The sequence below is a fragment of the Halichoerus grypus genome, chromosome 10 (assembly GCF_964656455.1).
Source record: "Halichoerus grypus chromosome 10, mHalGry1.hap1.1, whole genome shotgun sequence".
In the NCBI taxonomy this organism is placed as follows: domain Eukaryota; kingdom Metazoa; phylum Chordata; class Mammalia; order Carnivora; family Phocidae; genus Halichoerus; species Halichoerus grypus.
In genome coordinates, this window is record NC_135721.1 from 22,401,669 (window position 1) to 22,423,218 (window position 21,550).

Consider the following 21,550-nt stretch of genomic DNA (forward strand, 5'->3'; position numbering starts at 1 on the left):
TTATCCTCACCTCTTTAAGGAAAAGATCGTTCCCCTCCTTTTGTAGATTGGGAAACAGGCTCAGAAGACATGAAGCAACTTGCCCAGGGGTACGGGGCTGGAAAATGGCCAAATAGAGATTAAGGTCAGGGATCTCTGACTCCAAAGTGCATATTCTTCTCATGCATTTTGCTTGGCTGCCACATGAGACAGATGGGCTTGAAATTAACCTGGAGGGTTGGAAGGAACTTGTCAGATGAAGACAGGAGGAAGGTGCAACCTGAGGAAAGATGCGGAGGCTGGTGTGGTACCAGAAATGTGTGGTGTAGCTCAAAGGGAGTCTTTGCAGATAAGGCCAGAGGGAAGGTTTAGACTCACTGTGGAAGGCCTTGAGGTCCTGGGCCAGAGGCTTGTGCCCCTTCCAGAGGCTATAGGAACAGGTGGAGGGAAGAGGCCTGATGACGAGGAGAGGAAGTGAGGGCACAGAAGGGAGGAAGCAAACCAAGACTAGAGGAAGGAGAGAGTTCTGGAGTTGTGGGCTGGAGTCAGGAGGAAAGGGGAGGAGCTCCCGGACCTCATGTGGGCAGTGGAGTCTCTTAGAGAAGAGCTGCCCAGGGAAGCTTGTCCTGGCCTGAAGGTGCAGCAGGCGACCTCAGGGAGGAGCCCGCAGCGCCCCCCACCTCGGCGGGGAGAGTGAGAGGCCCCACGTGAGGCGGAGGAGAAGAGGAAGAAGGGTCTGCCCGTGGTCAAGGTGAGAAATGACTTTTTGTCGGTTTGGTTGGAGGGATGACAAAGGGACAGGGTCTGGGGAGAACCCTACCATTGATACTCAGGTATTTCCCTCAGACCCAGTCCTGCCTAGGATGGGATGCGTCTGTGAGTCTGTGTTTCTTGGTCGGAGCAGAAGTGACTCTGGGGAAACAGATTCCTACAGAATGAGACCTGCTTTTGCTTGTCCTGGGGTGACATTGGCCCAGTAGTGCTGGGGCTGCACTGGGCCAGTGCCCTGGACCCCGATGGAGGTAGCCATGCCCGCACCACCCCGTCTCTGGGAATCCCCACCCCACCCAGTCGGACCTGCCAGGCCAACCCCTTATCTGTTCACTCGTGGCTGACCTCCACGCCTTTGCTCACCCTCCTCCAGTCAGCAAACATGGCTTTTTCCAGAGCTGGCTCAAGGTCTGCCTACTCCAAGCGTCTTTCCCTCATGGGTCTGCTGCCTCCTCTTTACTTGGTGGCTTTGTGTGCATCTATATATTTTTTCCATTCACTTTGAGTTTCTAGATTTTATTTTTCATGTAATGTTCATCTTCTTTCCCCAAGGAGATGACAAGGTCTTTGAGGACAGGGATCACATCTTATGTTTTCCTGCCTCTCATGTAGCCCCTAAAATTGGTTCACAGAAGTCCTAACACTTGTGGAATAATGGGAATTCCCTTCCACCCACACACGGGCCCTGTGGTTCTAGGGGTGTGACCCCCAAACCTACCGGGAGGACATGCCGAGTTACAAGCAGGAGACGGGCATGGGAGATACTGAAGCATGAGCCACCCTGATACTTCTCTGGAATGAGGCTCAGCTGCAGAGATCGTGGTGCTGATCCAACCCCTTGACCCCACTGATGGGCAAACAGCAGTCCCAGGTGGGGCACACGCGCCCAGGGGCTCTGAGAAACACCACTATGATCAGCAATGACCCACTTTACTACAACTCAGTTTCCCGGGCCTCAGACCCTGAACTCTAACAGCAGGCCCCACTTTAGAAAGGCCTCTCTCCAAGACACAAACCCACTTCTCTGGCCAGTTTTTCCTTGTCTCCTTTGCAGGTGTCTTTCTTCTCTATCCAGCCGTTTTATATCAAAGTTTCTCGGGATGCAGTCACTGGATTTTTCTTTGTCCCCCTCTCTCCTTGGCAGACGCAGCCCAGCGCTGCTAGAAGGACCACCTCTGATGCCTGAGTTCTCTTCTGGGTCTCCCATCTGTCTCTCTTCCTGCCTCGTGGGCACCTCACACTCAGATGTCCAAACCTGCATTTGTGCCGTCCCCTCAGCATTCTTCCCCAGACCCTGTCCCTGCTCAATGATCGCAGCTCACCACGCAAACCGCCGTCCTGGGCTGGAAATCCAGCAACATCTTGCCTCCCTTCTTGCACAAACCCATCGGTTTTATTCCCTGAGCACCTCTTTACCCACATCTCCACTGCCGCCAGCCTGCTTCGAGTCCCCTCCACCTCCTGCCTGGAGGGAAGCAGCCTCCTGGATGGGCCCCCAGCTCCTTCAGTTTCTTCCTCCCAGCCATTCTCCACACAGCATCAGGCACCTTTTTAAAACATCAAGCAGATCCTGTCACATACCTGTCCCTGCCCCCCCCCCCCAATCTCTTAAAACCCTTTATTGGCTTCTGGTTTCTCTTAGGATAAAGGCCCAGATGTTCCCAAGGCCTAGCTCTCCCGCCTACACCTGCCTTCACTGTGCGCTGTGGCCCCCTGGCCTTACCCTTGCTGGAATTCCCCGAGATCCCGCTAACCACAGAGCCTTGGACCAAGCCTGGGAGAGGGCGCCTGGGCGCACATTTCCATACTGGCATTTCACATGCTTTGGGAAACTAATGTTTCTCATGCTGCCTGCCTTTAGAATATATGCTTCTTGAGGTCAGGGGCCTCACCTGGCACGTACAAGTAGCTCAGGAAATATGCACTGACCCCCAGGCCTTTCTCAGGAACGACGCTCCTGGGTTCCGGTCAGCAAGCTATGCGGGGCAGATGCGTGTGGTTCTTGTGATGGGCAAAGTGTGAGCACCTGGGCCCAGCATCCGGGGCAATGGAGGGGGAGCGAGAGGACCTGGAGCACAAGGCTCCAGGGAGCTGATGGTTACAGGGAAAAAAAGATGATGTGGTCTAGGGACTTGACCTTGAATTGAGGAAAGACTGATTTCCTAGCAACATGAGAAAAGGAAGAGAGGAAGTCTACTTTGAGCCTTTATCACAAGGTGGGTGGCCCTTATGTTCTCTCCAAATCATTGCCACACGGTGGAGACTCAGTCGCACCTTCTTCAAGACACCTGCCTACTAGGACAATTACGGGGAGCCTTGGAGCCTCTCAGCAGATGGGGTCTTACTGGTAGAAGAGGCCGAGAGGGGCCCAAGGAGTGAGTCAGCGCGGCCCGGGCAGGGAAGGGAAAGGTCAGCAGGTGCTGTTAGCCCAGAGGCTGGCCGGGCTCTTAGGCAGCCCGCAGTACTCGGGGTCTGGTACCTGGAAGGTTTGGGGAGCTGGTGAAGCGCTTTCATGACACTGGCGTTTAAAATCTTCAAAGGGACAGGGAAAATGTTCAGATCACGCAAGCTGGGCTGCAGCACGAAACCATGAGAGGCCAAGGTAAGGCCCAGGTTTGACAGTGGGAGGAGGCTCCGTTCGCGTGGGTAGAACGCAGGCTGCTAGGGCAAGTGAGCCAAGAAACCCCCCGGAGAACGCTTTGCTGAATGAGCTGGACCCACGGCCCCAGTGGAAAGTACCTTCATTCTCTCAAGCCAGCCCCTGCAAACCCTTCTCTGGATCTGGTCTTCCTGCCGGGAAACTCAGGCAGCCTCCACGGCTGTTCTGCTCATTGCCCGGTGATAAATCCCTTGCCAGGGGGAACATCACAATACCAAGCTCCGTTTGGAGTTGCCGTTGAAAGCGTCTCCCTCAGCAAGTCAGGCAGGGGAAGTTGCAGGCACAGAGAAAAACAGTCTAGTTCTTGGGCTTTGCCCTCCAGCCCCTTCGCCTTTCTCAGAGAGGGGAGGCTGTTCCTGGGGGGTGCAGGGCGGGCGGGGTGCGGCAGGGAAGGGTCATCCTGATGTTTCACAGCTGTGTGTGGCATTAGTGCCCGCAGGTCCGGCCCCAACTGCAGAGCCAGGTTCCCTTGTGGGGGAGTCTGTGGTCACTTTGGAGCCTCTCATGTCACTGAGGCTCTTTGGCTCTTTTATCTATGGTTTCCCCGCACAGGATCTCTCTGGCTCCCCCGGTCCTGGCCTCATCCCTTCACGGTCCTCTTCTGCAGGGTCGGATCTGCCCCCCACATCCATCCTTGCTCCACCAAGCCCCGTGTGATACTGTGATTCATATATAGTTAGCGTTCAGCTACGTTCCTGGCACAGGGCTCCTAAACCCCTTGGAATTTCCTAAGTGCTGTGAGCAAGACACGGTTATCTTTTGTTATGTTAATGAGCGATGTTTGGAAAGCCCCTAGGTCACCTCCGGCTGGGGGCTGGTTGCCAGGGGAACCCACCACGTGATCAGACGGTTGGCACTCTCATTCCCTGCCCTCCCCACCCTGTCCCACCGGCTGGGAGAGGAGCGGGGCTGGAGACTGAGTTCAGTCACCAATGACCAATGATTTCATCAATCGTGCCTGTATCACGAAGCCTCCAGAAAAAAGCAAAAACATGGGGTTTGGAGAGCTTCCAGGTTGGTGAACACATGGAAATTTGGGGAAAGTGGTGCGTCCAGAGAGGACATAGAAGCTCCTTTCCCCAAACCTTGCCCTTCACATCTTTTCCCTCTGGCTGTCCCTGAGTTCTATCTTTTTATAACAAACTGGTAATCTAGTAAGGAAAATGTTTCTCTGAGTCCTGTGAGCCACTCTAGAAAATTAATTGAACCCAGGGAGGGAGTTGTTGGAACCTGTAATCCATAGTTGATGGGGTCAGAAACACAGGTGACAGCACTTTCTGGCATCTGAAGCAGGTCTGTGTGTGGGGAGGCGATCCTGTAGGACTGAGCCCTTAACCTGTAGGAGTCTGATGCTGTCTCTGGGTAGGTAGTGTTGGAATTGAGTTGGATCGTAGGACATCTAGCTGGTGTCATGGAATTGCCCCGTCCCACAACTGGTTTTGGCAGTGTGGGATAGTCACATTGACAGTAAAGGAAACACAGGGAGAGGTGAGGTTTTCCAATACCTTGGAAGCTCACACCCTTCCAAGCCAGCCCTCTGTTCTCTCAGTCACTCCCGCTCGCTCTGAGGCTCTTCAGGGGTTGCATACCACTTCTCCTGCTCCTCAAATTCCAGGGGACACCCGTCAAATTCTTTGAGACCCCCTACCCTGGGCTGGGAAGTTGGGTGATGCACAACCCAGAGATAACCTCCCGTTGGGGAAAGCCTGGCAATGTGCACCATCAGTCTCTTCGGGAGGACCTGGAGGTGGGGCCTGGGCTGAGAGTGGTTGATTTCAGACTCTTTCGCAAACAGCAGAGGGGGTCCAGCACTCCAAGTTAGGAAGCAGCGTGTTTGGCTTCTTGGCTACTGGGGGCTCTGCCCAAATGCTGAGACAAAAGGAAGAGTCCCCAGTACCCTCCTATTTCATGAACATCATAAAAGGCAAGGATGTGTCAAAAAGTTGAGGCAGGAGTACAGAGTCCAAAGCATGGGAGGCGCAAGCAGAGGTTGGGCAGGGAGAAGGCGCGGGTGGAAGCCATGGAGAAGACATTAACCAAGATGTACAACCTAACCTACTGCTCCTGCCTCGTGTCCCTTCATAACGTCTTTCACCAACCCTGGGGGAAGATGGTCCCATTTTATAGATGAGGTGGGAAAAGTGAAGTTCCCCAAAGGCAGCTGACTCATGGTGTAAGTAGCAGAATTTGGATGTCTAAGTCAATATATCTTCTAGAAGGTCCCAGTTGTTACTCTTTCCCCTTTAAGAATAACTTCTAGTTACACAAATAATACTGAAATACATTATTCATGTTAAAAAGGTAAATAAAACTGTACTGATAAAGACCCCTTGGACCACCGAGCCTCAAGTAGCACTACTGTGATAACTTGGTATGACTTTTGAAATATTCTTATAGGCCTTTTTCTCTATATTTAACACATAGACACATTCAACATATACACACGTAGTTTCCTGTAGGAAAAATATAGTATTTTTATTATTGGGTTTTTGTTATTCTTTTTAGAAGAAAGATCTCTCACTGTGCATAGCTTTTGGCTTCGTTTCTTCACTCAGCGTTATACCCCAAAAAGCTTTGTTGGTACGTGTGGTTCACCCCATTCTTTCTCTGAGTAGGTAGTGTTGGAATTGAGTTGGTACGTGTGGTTACTATATAGTATTCTATAGCATGGATGTACCACCGCTCACTCAACCACTCCCATACTGATGGACGGTTTAAACATTTCCAGTATTTTAACAAGGGAGGCATTGTTTAAGAGGCGGGAATGCGGCAGGATCTCGGTTGGCAGGTCTCAAAGGGGCTTACTTGGTGATGAGAAGAGACAAGCCAGGGTGGCTCAAGAGGGGCTTGCTTGGTGATGAGAAGAGACAGGTCAGGGTGGTGGGGAAGGCTGTGCCTTAGCAGTCAGGAGCCCTGGGTTTGACCACAGATGTGCTCTCCGAGGGCAAGCCCACTTCCCTCCTCTAAGTTTGTTTCCCCTTCTCTAAAACAAAAGGTATAGAATGCCAGTAGGTTCTCAACCCTGGTTGCTCATCTGAATCACCTGGGGAACTCTCAATAAAACAAACAAAAGATAAACCCTAACAACACAAACACTGCCTGGGCGCCACTCCTACGGTTCCTGATTCCTTCGGTCAGGAACTGGGCTCTTCCATCTGCCATTTTTTTTAAAGCACCCCAGGAAATTGAGAACCAGCGTTCCAGACCAGGGCTTCTCCAACTCCAATGTGCACACAACACTGATTCAGATGGTCTGGGCAAGCCTGAGATTCCACCTTTCTAACAAGCTCCCAGATGACTCCAATACTCCTGGTCTATATTTTGAGAAGTCCATCCTTTCTGTTCTCTTTCAAATCTAATGTCCTTTCTGACCACCCTATTTCCATACTGACCTTCAGCCAACTAGAGGGTGCCTGAGAACTCAGGTGCAAAGCAGTTTGGTGCCCTAGGGCCATGCAGGGCAGCTAGGAAGGCCCCGGGGTTTGGCCGCCTGCTGACAATGTATTGAGCCCAGAAGACAGCAGGCAGAGGACTGGCGGGGCTTGTGAGGTCCAGCTCCAGAGCAAGTGCTCCTGTCTCAGCCATGATTTCTGCAACAGTTGGCCCAAGGGCTTCCAACAAGAGGCTGCAGTTTCCAAGTCTGCCTCCAGAACTGTTCCAGGTCTGAGCCAAACTACTAGGAATTTAGAGCAGGAAGCTGTCACCTGGGAGGATGCCCGCCTCTAGGCAACTGAATTAATACCAGGAAGGGGGTTTCCCCTAACAAGACTGTGTAGATAAGCTCAGTTTTTGTTTTTTTTTTCAGTGTCCCTGCTGTTTACAATATTTACAGGCACCTTGATCAACAGGGGAGTCAATAAGAATTAAGACCACCTAATTGTTTTATCTGCAAAATCGTGCCCTTTTTTTTTTTTGGTATGTTTTATGTTGTTTCTGTTCCGAAGTCCTTTCAAAGTATTCGGCTGGATGTTTTAATTTAGACAGTGGTGCTCTCCCCCATTCTGCTCTTTGTTTGCAAACCAGATCTCTGATTTCAGGTTTAACCTGTTTACAAAACGAGATGAGAGGATTGCTGTTACATCAGCTCTGAAACAGACTCCTGAACCTTGTTGGAAGGTCATTTCTTGTCTCTAAAAATCTCCTTTTGATTCATCTTTTCTCTGCTTACAAGACTGAAGCAAGATCCGGTAACTTTTATGTTATTTTTAATAGACTTTATTTTTTAGAGCAGTTTTAGGTTCACAGCAAAATTGAGAAGAAAATATAGAGAGTTTCCATCCCCTTCCCGGCTCCCCCATGCACAGCCTCCCCCACCATCAACACCCCCACCAGAGTGGTACATCTGTTCCAGTCCACGAACCTGCACTGACACATCATGATCACCCCCGCGTCCACAGTTTTCATTAGGATTCACTCTTGGTTTACATTCTGTGGGTTTTGACAGATGTATAAGATAGTAGCACTGCCCTAAAAACCCTCTGCTTATTCATCCCTCCCCTCCCCCTCCCTCTGGCAACCACTGTCTCCGTAGTTTTGTCTTCTCCAGAATGTCATAAATTTGGAATGTTTTTACTGTCTCCGTAGTTTTGTCTTCTCCAGAATGTCATAAATTTGGAATCGTACAGTGCATAGCCTTTTCAGAGTGGCTTCTTTCACTTAGTGATATCCATTTAAGTTTCCTCTGTCTTTTCATGGCTTGATAGCTTCTTTATTTTTAATGCTGAATAATATTACATTGTCTGGATGGACCACAATTTATTTCTCCATCCACCTACTGAAGGACATCTTGGTTGCTTCCAAGTTTTGGCAATTATGAATAAAGCTGCTATAAACATCCACGTGCAGGCTTTTGTGTGGACATAAGTTTTCACCTCTTTTATGTAAATACTAAGGAGTGTGATTACAGGTATGTATGGTAAGAATATGTTTAGTTTTGTAAGAAACTGTCTTCCAAAGTGGCTGCGCCATTTTGCATTCCCACCAGCGATGAATGAGAGTTCCTGCTGCTTCACCTCCTCACCAGCATCTGGTGTTGTCGTCAGTGCCCTGGATTTTGGTTATTCTAATAGGTGTATAGTGATATCTTATTGTTGTTTTAATTTTCATTTCCCTAATAACATGATGGTGAGCATCTTTTCATATGCTTATTTGCCATCTATTTGGTTTCTTTGGTGTGGTATCTGCTCAGTTCTTTTGCCCACTTTTAAATCAGGTTGTTCATTTTCTTACTGCTGAGTTTTAAGAATTCTTTGTATATTTTGGGTAACGGTCCTCTATCAGACATGTCTTTTGTAAATATTTTCTCCCTGTCTGTGGCTTGTCTTCTCATGCTCTTGATTCCAATCAGTTTTTACAGAGAAGTCCCAGAAGTCGCTTTTAGTAAACTCTGACCTGTTTTCTGGGCTCTCCGGAAGCCTACTGGTTTTGCATGCTGGTGGGATCCCTTAAGTCTGACCCTGGATTGGTCTCTTCAGCTTTTCTCATTGATAATTTAGCATTTGATCTTCCTACTAACATGCCAGTTAGTTGGCAGAGATTGGATTATAGGCCCCTGGGAGATTCTGAATTCTTCAGTAAAGAGGTGTCTATCTTAATCAGGGTTTGGGGAAATCTCAGACAATGGCTCTTAGTCCTGCTGAGACCAGGGTTTAAACTCTATGGTTAAAGGCATTTGTGATTCTCAATCAGGATGCATTTTTAAAGGAAACTGATGTTTTGGAGTGTCAGGGGGCTTGTTAAGGAAAGGTAAGGGCTCCAGGCAAGGGGAAGAAGAGGTGGAGGGGTTAGAGGGATTGAAGTCAGATCCAGGGTGTTAGAGGGTGGGGGATAGTTATGAAGGAGCTGGTTTTATACCAGAAAGCTTTATACTTGGTCATCAAGTTCCTCGTTTTAGACTTGAAAAAAGAATTCTTTCAGGAATTGGAATTCTAGAATTAGAATTCTGTTTAGAAGCATCAGGGTACCAATCACAAAATGCTGCTCATTGGGCCTGAGGAATTTCATTCTGTTTTTGTTCTAAAGTACCTCTCAAAAGAGCAGTTCTAGTTAAGTGTTCCTCAAAGTGTCCATTGTAGGGCCAAATCATCCTTAGTGGAGTTCTGCCATTGAGCGAAGTATAGGGGTCATAGTGGTAATGGGGGCACCTGTAAGAAGCAGTTTTTCCCAGAGAAGGACACAGGTTAGACTAAGAAAGCCCTTGGTCACTGTCAGTTGAAAGTGACAGTCAGTTGAAGATGTTCATACAACCTTGTGTCTTGGACCTCTGACTTGATGGCCAGCCACCTCTGAACACAGACAATAGTCTGAGTCCCCAGCAGGTGGGATATATCAGAGAGCAAGAATGCCCCTTCTGAATCAAAGCCAAGCTCTCAGGACAAATGGCCAGGATAAGAGGACAGTCTCATCTGGTTTTACTGGTGACCCACAGCCAAGTTTGTCCTCAGAGGGTGCTGGTCTGGGGAGAACTGCCAACTCTCCAGTGTATGAGGCCCCTTAAAAAGCCAGTTTATAGGGAATGATGCTTGTATGCCACCATGTGATTCTCCTCCTCGTGACAAAAGCAACACTTAAGGACACAGGACAAAACAAAGGGACAGGCAGAAGCAAATCATCAAGGACACAAACCTCAAAGGGAACATTAATTAAATATAAATACCCAGAATTTGACAAGTGAATAAAACAACCAAGCAACTCAACATAAAGAGAGTGGATGGAGTTGAAGTGCAGTGCAGACTTACTTGCTGATGTGGACGGTGTTCCACGGGGAGAGTGAGGCTGGAGAGGCCTTGGTGGGCACCACACCTGGACAAGAGCCAAGGTCCCCAGCAACAAGCAGGTCAGGCTGCATCTGAGCTGCAACACCAAGATTACAGCCCAAAATCAAACAAGACCAGAGACAAAATTAGCCAAGGCTGTTTATTTATAAACTCGCAACCACAAGGGAACCATCTGCAATCACTTACATTTCAGCAGGGGTTCAAAGGTGTCTGATAGGAGAATAAGTTTTACAGAGAAAAAAGGAAATATGGACAGTCTCTGATTGGCAAGCAAGCATTTTACTAATGTGTGGGGGGGCGGATTTTTGGAAACAGGGGAGACTCTAATTGACCTTCAAGTACGTTTGGCAGTCCTTGATTGGTTTGCTATCTGTAATTTACAAGACTTGGGGAAATTTTCAGGTTTTCCTGTTTTGTTTTTTGTTTGATTTTAGGAGGACTATTTTAAGAGATTTCTTAACTCTGGAGGGCATAGAAGGATATCTGGGCCAGGCAGAGGCCAAGCAGGGCCCCCTTCCTTTACAGCAATGTGTTGCTCTCTTGGGACAATTTCCTACTGTGTGCAAAGCCACTATGTTAGGGACCATGCGGGTGTTATAAAGAAAATGAAGCATGGGTCATCCCTCTCTAGCAAAAGAGATAGCTCCCACTGGCCAGTTTTTGGATACCAGACAAGATGAAGTAAGTGGTATAATGGAGCTACAGAGAGGGCAGGAGTGGTTTACTGTGAGGTAGGACTTGATTCTGTCCACTGGGGGCCCCAGAGGAGTGACTGGAGCAAGATTGGGCATTTTCATCCATGTAGCAATTGTTGAGCACCTGCTGATATCAGGTCCTGCGCTAAGGGCTGGGGACACAGCAGGAAACCATTTAGTCCTTGCCCTCCCTTGGAGCTCATGGTCGGACAGACAGGATAGACTTAGCACACTTGTAATTGCTTTTTCAGAGCATTGGAGGAGAAGCACAAGAGGCCAGGGGAGCATGAGACAGGGCCTTACATTGACTGGACTTGAGAAAGCCTTTTGGGAAGAAATATTTACACTGAGCCTGAAAGGGGAGTCAGTGAGGCCAAGAGATGGGGAGGAGATTGGCATGGCTTGAGTTCCCTGCTGAGGGACCAGCCTGTGTTAAGGCTTTGAGGTGGCAAAAGGATGCCATGTTCTAGGAAGTGAAAGGAGCCCAGTGGGTCTGGGGTCAGAAAAGAAGGGGGGAGTGGGGCTTAAGGTTGGAGTGGGCCTTCTAAACATTCCAAGATGGTTGGAATTTGTCCAAAGGGCTATGGGATGCTATTGAAGGGATTTATGCAAGGCTGTGACGATTGGGCTCACAATTTGAAAAGATCATCAGGCTGCTGTGGGGGAAAAAAAGAGTAGACTTAGGAATAACTCTTGCATCCATTCTGGGGAGCAGAGATGGTGGCCTGGGCCCAGGTTGGGGCAGTGAAGATAGAGAATGGTGAATGGGTTCACCAGGTGGTTTAGGATATAGAATTGACAGGACTCAGCAATTGATGATCTGTTGGGGCTGAAGAGAGGGAGTTTTCAAGGATTGTTCTGGGGTCTATCTATGACCACTGTTGCCCTTTCCTGTAGGAGTGCAGATGAGTGCAGGAGGATCATACATTCAGTTCTCAACTCCTCGAGTTTGAGGTGCATATGAAACATCGAAGTGGAGATGTTGAATCAGTGAGTGAGTTTGCAGGGTTTGAAGATTAGAAAAGAGGGGTGGCTGGAAATTGAAATTCAGTAATTGTGGGCACATAGATTTTAAATGCAGCTGTGGGGTGTATGTGTGTGAGATCACCTTGAGAGACAGAGAGGGGAGGATCCAGGACAGAGTTCTGAGGAGCTCCAGCAGCAGAGGAGACGCTGGTAAAGAAGGCTGAGTAGGCACAGCTGGAAAGAAGAAACCAGGACACTAGACACACAGAGACCAAGGACAGTTTTCTGAGAATAGGGGTAGAGGCCAGACAGCAAATGTCGCTGAGATGTCAAGTAAGGGGAAATCTGAGGACCTCGCTATCCATGGGATTGAACAAATTGTTGACTGTAGAGCATTTCTGGCAAAGTAGTGGGAGAAGAAGCCACACTGAAGTGGAGGGTGGAGACCAGACAGCAGAAGGTGTTTTGAAAGATCACCTCAGGTATGGGATGGGTGGAAGATTGGGGTGGCCAGCCTCCAGGGATTGGTCCTGGAAGAGATGTTAAATTTCAAGAGTGTGGAGCCTCATTCAGGTTCAGGAAACGTGGATCTCAATGTCAACAGAGAGGAACACTTGGAAACATGGCTCGAGGTGGCTCCCAGAAGCAAAGAAGGAAGGGAATGGGAAGTGGAAAGAGCCATCCGGGATTGCCACAGAGACCAAGCCAAGATTCCAGCTGTCCATGGGAGAACCTGCAATCAGGGACCACATCCCTGCGTGTTCCTGGTCACACATGCCCCAAGGGGGCCTCCCAGGGTCGATGGAGGAACAAACTGAAATACATAAAAATGAAGAAGTATCTCAGGTTAAGAACTGACCTTTGGAACAGGAAAACCAGTATTAAAAATCTGGCTTCACCACCTGCTCTCTATGTGATCTGGGGCAAGTTTCTAAACATTTCTGTGGATTATAAGACATATGGAATGTCAAAATTCCTTTTCCTCATGTTTTCTCTTTTGGGTGCTAACCCTCCAGTTATGAACAAGGCTCTTCCTGAACCCAAGAAGAATGGAACAATAGGCTGGCCAGCCTCAGTCGGCAGTGCTCGGAGGCAGAAGCACAGAGGTATTCCCTCAGGATGGAGGAGTCGGGAAACAGAACCTACTGAACCAGCCTGGCTGTCCTGACAGCTGGAGCTCAGCAGAGATCCCACCTGGAACCCAGCCCAGCCCAACCCAGCCCAGCCCAGACGGCTCATCTGAATGAGGGTCCTGGGAGGGAAGTCCAGCCTCACTCTCTCCCCTGCCATAGTCCTCTCCCTAGGTGGTACCATCAAAGGTAAACTGTGGGCCTGCCCAGGGAGCTGGCAAAGCAAGCACATAGTCCTCTCCCCAGGTGGTGCCATCAAAGGTAAACAGTGGACATGCCCAGGGAGCTGGCAAAGCAAGCATACTTGTGCATCATCATCATTACCAAAGTTATTAACACCATGTGCAGTGTGGGTGTGGGGGCTGAAAGCCCAGCATGGTAGCAAGCAGGTGACGCCATGCCACAGCAATCCCCTGCCCACAGCCAAAGGCCCAGAGGGCCCCATTCTGGAGTGGCAGTGTGGATGGAGGGATGTCCCCAGCTGGTAAGCTGCCCTGGCAGGTGGTAGAGAGGCTGTCTTCCTTCTCTGGACCCCTAATCCAGGAGAAGTCTTCTCAAGCAGGTACTCTGCTCTGAACACAGGCCAGGGAGGCATGTGGGGTCAGTGCATGGTGGTTGGGGCTGCAGGAGCCAGGAGCCTCCCAGCATGGTCTAAAACATGCGAGATTCCCAGGAAAGTCTGGGAGACTTTGGTTGTTCCCTTTGGATTTGAAGAACAGATCACTGCTCTCATGGACAGGATGCAAAGGGAATTGAGTAAGAGAAAGATTAGCCACATAGCAGAAGTTCCCTGGGATCCCCTTGGTTGGCAGAGGACTCCACCAGCTCTGCCACACAGGGTCTCAGCTGTAGAAGATCCAAGGAAGAGCTCCTATATGCCAGCGTCTACTGGCCATGCCGGCCAGCCTATCTCCATGGAACCCTCCTTCCCAGAATGGAGATGCAGACCCTGGGCTTTATGTGGTATCTGCTAGGGTGAGGTCTGTGCTGAGTTCCTCTGGCTTGAACTTGGCCACTGCTGGGCTGTGATAGAGAGGGCAAACCACCTCTGGTAGTTGAGCAACCTTGGGCAAGTTACTAATCCTCTCTGTGTTTTTAGTCTCTTACCTATAAACTGGACTAAAAATTCCATTGCTATAAGTGGTCAGGGTGATTCAGTGCTACATGATGAGTGGAAAAGAATCAGGAAATCCAAAACCTATCTCAAGCCCCCATCACAGACTGGCCCTGCCTTTTTCTTTGCCTCAGTTTCCTCTTCTGTGCAATGGGGGTGGGAGGGGAGTGACTGGGTGGCCATTAAGGTCCAGGTGCCCTCTGACCAGTTCTGACCTTGTCTCTATTGCTTTCCTGCCTCTGGGTGGGATTCTCCCCAGGAGGGGAGAGGAGGTCACAGCAGAGTTGGGATCCACCAGCTGGGATGGAGCAGAGCATCCCTGTTTGGTTCTCAGGTCCTCTCGAGGTGGTACCAAGGAGGACAACACCTCTGGTGTTTCCACCAAGAGAAGCCACATTTCCTCTGCAGGTTAGTGAGGGCCCCGGCTGGGTGGAGGTCAGGTTGGGTGGTCCACTCATACTCATCTCCCAGGAGGGAACAGTCACACTGCCAGACTCCCCTGCCCAACTGGGTGCATGAGTCAGAGGCTGCCCTCCACCAATGCAGAATGAAGAGCCTTACCTGGGTTTCTCTCCGGAAGGGACTCTTAAGGCCATTTCACCAGCAGCATCTCTCAGTCATGCAGGGAGAAACTAACAGATATAGAGGGAGAAGACTTGGATCAGAAACTCCGTTTTACAACCCACTAGTTGAATGACCTTAGCTGAGACTTAACTCCCTCAGGAATGTGGCTAGTATTAAATAAGATAACATTAATGAGTTTGATTAGCAAGATGCCTGGCACCTAGTAGGTGCTCACCAAATGCTATTTAAGTCTTCACTTGGAGGTAAATGCACTAAGGGGTACAGATGGGCAAAGACATTGATCCCCCTAGGGACCCACCAGGGGCAGGGCTTGGGGGCTGTCCCAGACCCCCAGCTGATCATCTCAGGCCACAAATTGCCCTGTCTGCTCACTCTGTGTGCATATCACCATCATCCATGTGCTGGGAGACATAAAGGTTGGGAACAACTAGGGGGCTGAGTCTGGAGATGGTGGAAGGGAGAGGAGAGAGAGCGGGCAATAGGAAGTGTAGCTGTTGACTTAGAGGATGTCAGGGCTCAAGCTGTGAGCTCCCCATCTGTGAATGGGGAGCTCCCCATTTCTGCAGTAATGGCTGGTGCAAGAGGGGGAATACCCTGTATGCTTGTGGTAGACAGCTCATCTTACCCTTTCCCCACCCTCCATGGCCCTGTTCTTCACACTGCACATCAGTGAATGGAATTTATGTGTCAAACTCACAGATCAGGAAACTAACACATGAGGAAGAGGAAATGGCTGTAGATGATAATAAGTCATATGGTTGACCCAGAACTTTGGCCCACATATCCTGGTGCTTGGTGACTGAGCCTCTCCAGGCACCAGAATCTGGCCTTTTCCCAGTCTACTCCCTGACCTCTGAGGATAAGTCCCAGTGCTCCTCCCCTCCCACATTCCTATGGGATTCCTCTCTGGAAAGGCCACCCAGTCAGTCCGACTTTTTCAGCTCTCAGTAGACTTTTGAGGCATTAGGCTGTGTCCTGTGGACCACTGCCTTGTCTGCAGCAGCAGAGACGGAGTCCTCTCCATCCTTCAGTGCTGGGCACCAGGCAGCCCTGGCTCCACTGAGCAGGAGCCCTCAGCCCTGGCTGCACATCAGAATCCACCAGTGAATTTTAAAAATGACCAATGACCAAGTCCTACCCGAGACCAATTAATTCAGAATGTCTGTAGGTGAAGCACAGGTAGAGGTATTTGTCTTAAAATCTTCCCAGGTGATTCCAATCTGCAGCCAGGATGGAGAACCATTACATAGGCGAATAACAGTGTGACCTTGGAGAAGAGCCACTAGCTGTGAGCCTCCATGTTGCTTCTCCATTGTTTTTTCCCATCACACTTCATGGTATTGGGGCCACGTGCCTCTCTTTTTCCTCAGTTTTCTATCCTAAAACATGATTTTTACCCCTTTCATCTTTTCTATTCTGTTCTATTGAGCTGATCTTTTTATAGTCTTAGTGTCTTCCTTTGTATTCTGCTTTTCATTTATTTATTCATCCAACATCTAGTGAATGCCTGCTACCACAGGCAATGTACTAGCTGCTGGGATATAGCAAAGAACAAGAAGGCCAGGTCTTGTGGAGTGTATGTTCTGGGATATTTGAAAATGGTATTTCTTTTAGACATACGTTACTGGTCCCTTCTCAATTTTGTCTGTTACTTTTTACTCCTTAATTAAACATCTTGCTTGATGATAAGCAAAGCCTCTGCCCAAAGGAAGCTAAATAAGCTCAGTTACTTGCATTGGACAATGTTTTACATGTGTGTGTACACACAGGTTTTGTGTTGTGTAAACACAGGAACACTGGCATCTGGATGATGTTTGTGTTTAGAGATTCCCAAGCCAAGCCTCCTTGTACTTCTGTGACTGGGAAGAGTCTTGGAGAACACAGGCTTGGTTAAACCAGTTGTCTTCTTATCTCTGAAGAATACTCAACCAATGAATGAAGATTTGGTGAGGCCCTCTTATGTAGGACGTTGAGCTAGGTGCTCTAGTAGGGAGGGGTTCTGGAGGTGCCCAAATGGCAAGAAGCAAAAGGCCCAGCCTCTCCCTCAGGAAGCCCACCAGGGATATAGGACTATTTCCACACAGAAGGAGTGAGTGATAACAAGGCTATCATGGTGAGGGCAAGTAGGTACTTCAGAAAAGCCATCATTTGGGGCAGACAATTCGCAGGGCATCACTGGAACAAGTGCAGATTATTCTGAGATAGATCGTCCCACCCCTCCCACAATTCTGGTGTGTACCTTCCCCTTCAAGCTGTGGGTCTTTCGTAAAATAGGCACTGATGGGAACCCATCCTGTCCTAGATGATAGGCTGCTGACACATACTTCTGTCACATTGGTAGAACTCACCCAGGAGTCAGGGGCTAGGTTTTCCTTATTGAAAAAAAGAACAATTTCACTTACTGTCTTCTCACAACTGCTAAAACGTTTGACTTATACTTTCTTCCCAAGTCACGGAGCCAATCACAGGCGTTGTCTTTACCTGCTAGCACAGGGAATTTGGCGTAGCTGCATCTTTAACCAGAGGGAAGAACAAACCTGTTTTTTTGTTTTTTATTTTTTTTAGATTTTTTATTTATTTAACAGAGAGAGACACAGCGAGATAGGGAACACAAGCTGGGGGAGTGGGAGAGGGAGAGCAGGCTTCCCGCTGAGCAGGGAGCCCGATGCGGGGCTCAATCCCAGGACCCTGGGACCATGGCCTGAGCCGAAGGCAGACGCCCAACGACTGAGCCACCCAGGCACCCCGAACAAACCTGTTTTCTTTTTCTTGAAGCCTAGGGATTTTTTTGTGGAATTGATCTACTGCTGTCTGAGGTTTCTTTTTTACTGACCCATATTAAGAAATGCATTTTGCATCACTGCCTGTGACTGAAACGTTTCCCAAAACATCAATTACCCTTACTATATGCAATGCCCTCAGATATTTTTATTCTATTTAATTTTTTTTAATGGACTGTGCAGTCCACCAAATTAAATTCATGGGATAATAATAGGTCGTAACCCCAGTTTGAAAGACACTCTTCAGCGGCCAGTGCCGCTGTAATCCACATGGGCCCTGTGGCCAAGGCTTGGTCTAGCACCCCCTTGTGGATTTTTGGACAACAGCAAGCGCTCAGCTCCTTCAGTCACCAAGATGCCCTCTGAGGGAGGCATGGACTGACACCCCTCAGGAAGATTTGAATCCATGGGCCTGTGCCTTTCCCAAAAGGAACATCTGCTGATTGTTGCTAACATTTGAAATGGAGCATCTTCCCTCCTGGGATATGTCTTCTTAGGGCATTTTAGTAGCAAAACTTGGAGAAGAAAATTTTATTAAAAAGTGATGGAGCTTGTTGAGTACTGGCCCTTGTGTTTTCACAGCTGCTAATAGATCACATAGATACTCTGCTAATTAAGCTGATGCATGTGAAGAGCACCCACAGTGTCTGGTAAGAGTGCCCAAGAGTTGTTATTCCCCCACTGCCTCTCAGCTGATGAGGATTCCTTGATGTGTTGACAGGATTCCAAGATTTCTTTTACCTAAGTCTGTCCTATACCAAAATGCCTCACAAAGGTTGGAAGTATTTTTAAGTCATTTCTCAATGTTTCTAAATATAGAAGAGGTTAGAGGTTGGTGTGTTTGCTAACCCAGCTTGGCCATGGTGGTTGTGCAGAGAAGTATTAAGAGGTAGAAGCAAATGCATGGATTATAAAGCCAGGCTATTTCTGCCCATTTCCCATGATGTGTCCCACCCTACCTCTAACTGGCCCCAGCTGAGTGGGGACCAGTGATCTTTCATTCAATCCAAGTAGGTTTAGGGATGCTCCTCAAAGCTGCTGGTGGCATGGAGGGACTCCTGCCATCCTTAGTAATGGGACAGTAGCTTTGAGCTTTGGGTCTCTTATTGAACTTGTGGGCAGTTGGTGAAGATAACACGTGTCTGATGTTCAGGAGCATTTATGCCCAAATGGCCCTTGCAAGCCCCTCCTTGGGTATATTTTCTTCTTCCTTCTCTGTATGTATTGCTCTCTTCCAGGCTCTGGAACCAGCCCATAGTCAGCTGGGCCCATTGTAGCAGTGCCCACCCATGCCTGGTGTGACCCAAGCCCTCCGTGCAGCTCTGAGGCTGAGGCTTTGGCATGGCTAAATCAGTGGTTACCCACAAGTCACATTTTATTGAGCAGATGAGAAAGGAAGACAACATTTTAATGTCACAGAGCCAGGAACAAAGGGCCGCCCACTTAGATCTCACTTTATACTCAAGACAACCAACCTATATAACTGTGATTTGAAACATACTGAAAAAATGTCAGCAGATCAAGACCTGAGGTTGAACAATAGAAACCAGCTCCAGACTCCTAGCTGGAGCTGCGAAGTCTGGCTTTCAGCCTTTCTGCCTAACAGTGGCCAAAATGTAAGGATGATTTAAATATATTTGTCCATATTAACCCAAAGTCAAATGTTACTTGATATTTGTGGAAAATATTTGAATTTCACCCCCAAGGCATTTTGGCACCCAGGCTTTAAATTCCAACTCTGACTGCTCAGTTTAGACCCTGCCCTGCATTTCAACTTTGATTGCCGGAAGCAAAATGCTAATTCTGTCAAATGAGTTACAGTGGCTCACCTCTCTGGCTTGGATCTCTCAACTCAACATGCAGACAATCAATATGTGGTGTGCACATCAGTCCAGCACTCCCACGACCCATGGCTTTGGAGGCGGGGCCAGAAACAAACCTTTTTGGATCATGCAGACCAGGGAGCCCAGCTGTGCTCCTTAGACACCGGGGGAAGACATTTCATACCAAGAAATCACATTCGGAGGGGGCTTTATGGTGTACAGTTGTTACAAAGTACTTTCACTCCATTTATGGCTTTTATTTCCATAGCTTACAGCTGAGAAGCTAAGGCCCATAAAGGGACTCACCCAAGATCTCACAGCTATTGTCAATATGGGATTCCAGCCCTGTATTTCCAATCCCAAGCTCCTCCCAGGCCAGAGCCCCGATACTGGCGATTTTTGTACGTCCACGATCCTGGGAGGCCATTCGAAGGGGACTATGTGGTCCTAGTCTTTTGGCACCTTTGTCTAGAACATGCTACCCATCTTTGACCTATCTACTTTGAGAAATCTTCTGCCTAAATGTTAATACTTATCATTTACAGCCAGCCACTGCCCCCTTTCAAAGGTGAACACAGTAAAATTTATGACAGGCGTGCTATCAGACCACAGGAGCATAAAAGCACGAGGACGAGTGGCAGCCTCCATCTGCGCAAGTGATTTGTCCAGGGCTGGGCCATCAGGAGGATTCTGGCATGGGCCTGCAGCCACGCATCTTCCTCCTGGGGCTGCTCTTGCTTCTGGGGCGAGGTAAGTCTGCCTTTGGCTCAGAGGGCAACCCGTGGGTCAGCCTGCGGGTGTCCCGTGTTGCTTAGGCACAGAGCTTGAGAGAGGAATAGATCTTTCTCATGAGCACAGAACACACAGGTTAGATGCAGGCAGGCTGGAATGCTGAGGTTCAAGTGCCCACGGCTGTAGGAATAGAGGCAGGTCTAGGGCTAGGTGAGGAGAGCTGATGGGCAATAGCCGTGTGGTGCAGGGAGGCACGAAGACCTGGGTTCTAGTTCTCTGTGCTGTGTGGCCTCGGGCAAGTTCTATCTCCCTGGACCTTGATTTCATCTCATCCCTAAAATGGGGATACTACTATTTATGGGCTTTGCTTTGTTTTTGCTAGAAGGACCCAGGAAGGCAGGCTTTAGGATAATGAACTCCAAAGGATGGCCCACATTCTTTAGTGCTACTGACCCTGACTGAATGGGTGGGCTACCAGTCAGAGCTTTGGATTCCTCCTGAGCTAACAACTCTGAGAAGAGTGTGCTTCTGCCACATTCCTCTCTGCCTCTCTTCTCCTGACCCCGGGCTCTTCCTTCTTTGTTTGGAAAGATGATTTTTCATCCCCTCCGAATGAGACACCTGGGCCCAGAGTGGAAAACACTTGCTCTCAAGCCCCCAGAAGCCTGGCTGGGGTCCAAGCACCAGTCTTGCTGCTTATCTTGGTCCAAGTCTGTTACCCTCTCTGATTGGGGGTGGACGAGGTGGGAGGGGTGTGTGAGAGTGGGTGCATGACATGTAGGGGTGTGGAGTGCGAGGCCAGAGAGGGGGGCTGGGTGGGGAGAATGATAATGCCTGCTATGCTTAATGCACAGGATGATTGTATTTTCCTGATTGCTAAATGAGGCTGAGTTTTTTTCTTCATGTTTGATCATTTGAATTCCTCTTTTGTGAAGTGCCTGTTCAAGCGTGTTTCCTATTTTTCTATGGGTTTTTCTTTCTTCCCATTGATTTTTAGGGGTTTTTCACACAGGCTGTGCACTTGCTCTTTGTGGGCTATGTGTACAGCAAATATATTCGGAAACTTATCTTTCTGCTCTCTTTATGGAGACTTTAGATGAGCAAAATTCTGAATTTGGGGGAGGTAAATGAAGATTACCCAAATGAGAACAAATGGAGGTGATTTAGAGATTGCTGAAGCAGGGGAGTCAGCCACCATTAGTCAAGTTTGGGGGAGACTTCAAGGCAGGGGATTGGGAAAGCTTATAGTGAAAAGGGGAAGACCTCAGGTGTGTTCTGATTGGAGGCTGTTGCCATGGGGAAACCCGAGGCAGGCTAACGAGAAGCCAGGCATCTTATGTGATTCATTTGGGAAACATATTTGGCTTTCTCTGGTCCTGAGTTGGAAACAGGAACAAAAAGTAGGGAAGCTGGAATCACTGTTCTAGGCTGATGGCTGTAGGGGTGGTGGTTGGTCTGTTTGGTATTCAATCTCTCTATTTCTAAAGTTTTTAATCTTCTACTCTGGTTTCTCTTCGATCACATAAATCTTTCACCTTTT

General features: G+C 48.7%; 1 protein-coding gene across 1 annotated transcript in view; it reads left to right on the forward strand.

Moving 5' to 3' along the window:
* Positions 1-627: 627 nt before the first annotated feature.
* Positions 628-21,550, forward strand: part of PLB1 (phospholipase B1) — a 140,530-nt gene continuing 119,607 nt past the window's right edge. Inside the window, exons 1-2 of the mRNA XM_078056125.1 lie at positions 628-730; positions 19,824-20,028. Coding sequence (XP_077912251.1) covers positions 19,974-20,028 — 55 coding nt within the window. The 5' untranslated portion in view covers positions 628-730; positions 19,824-19,973. The remainder of the gene's footprint in view (positions 731-19,823; positions 20,029-21,550) is intronic.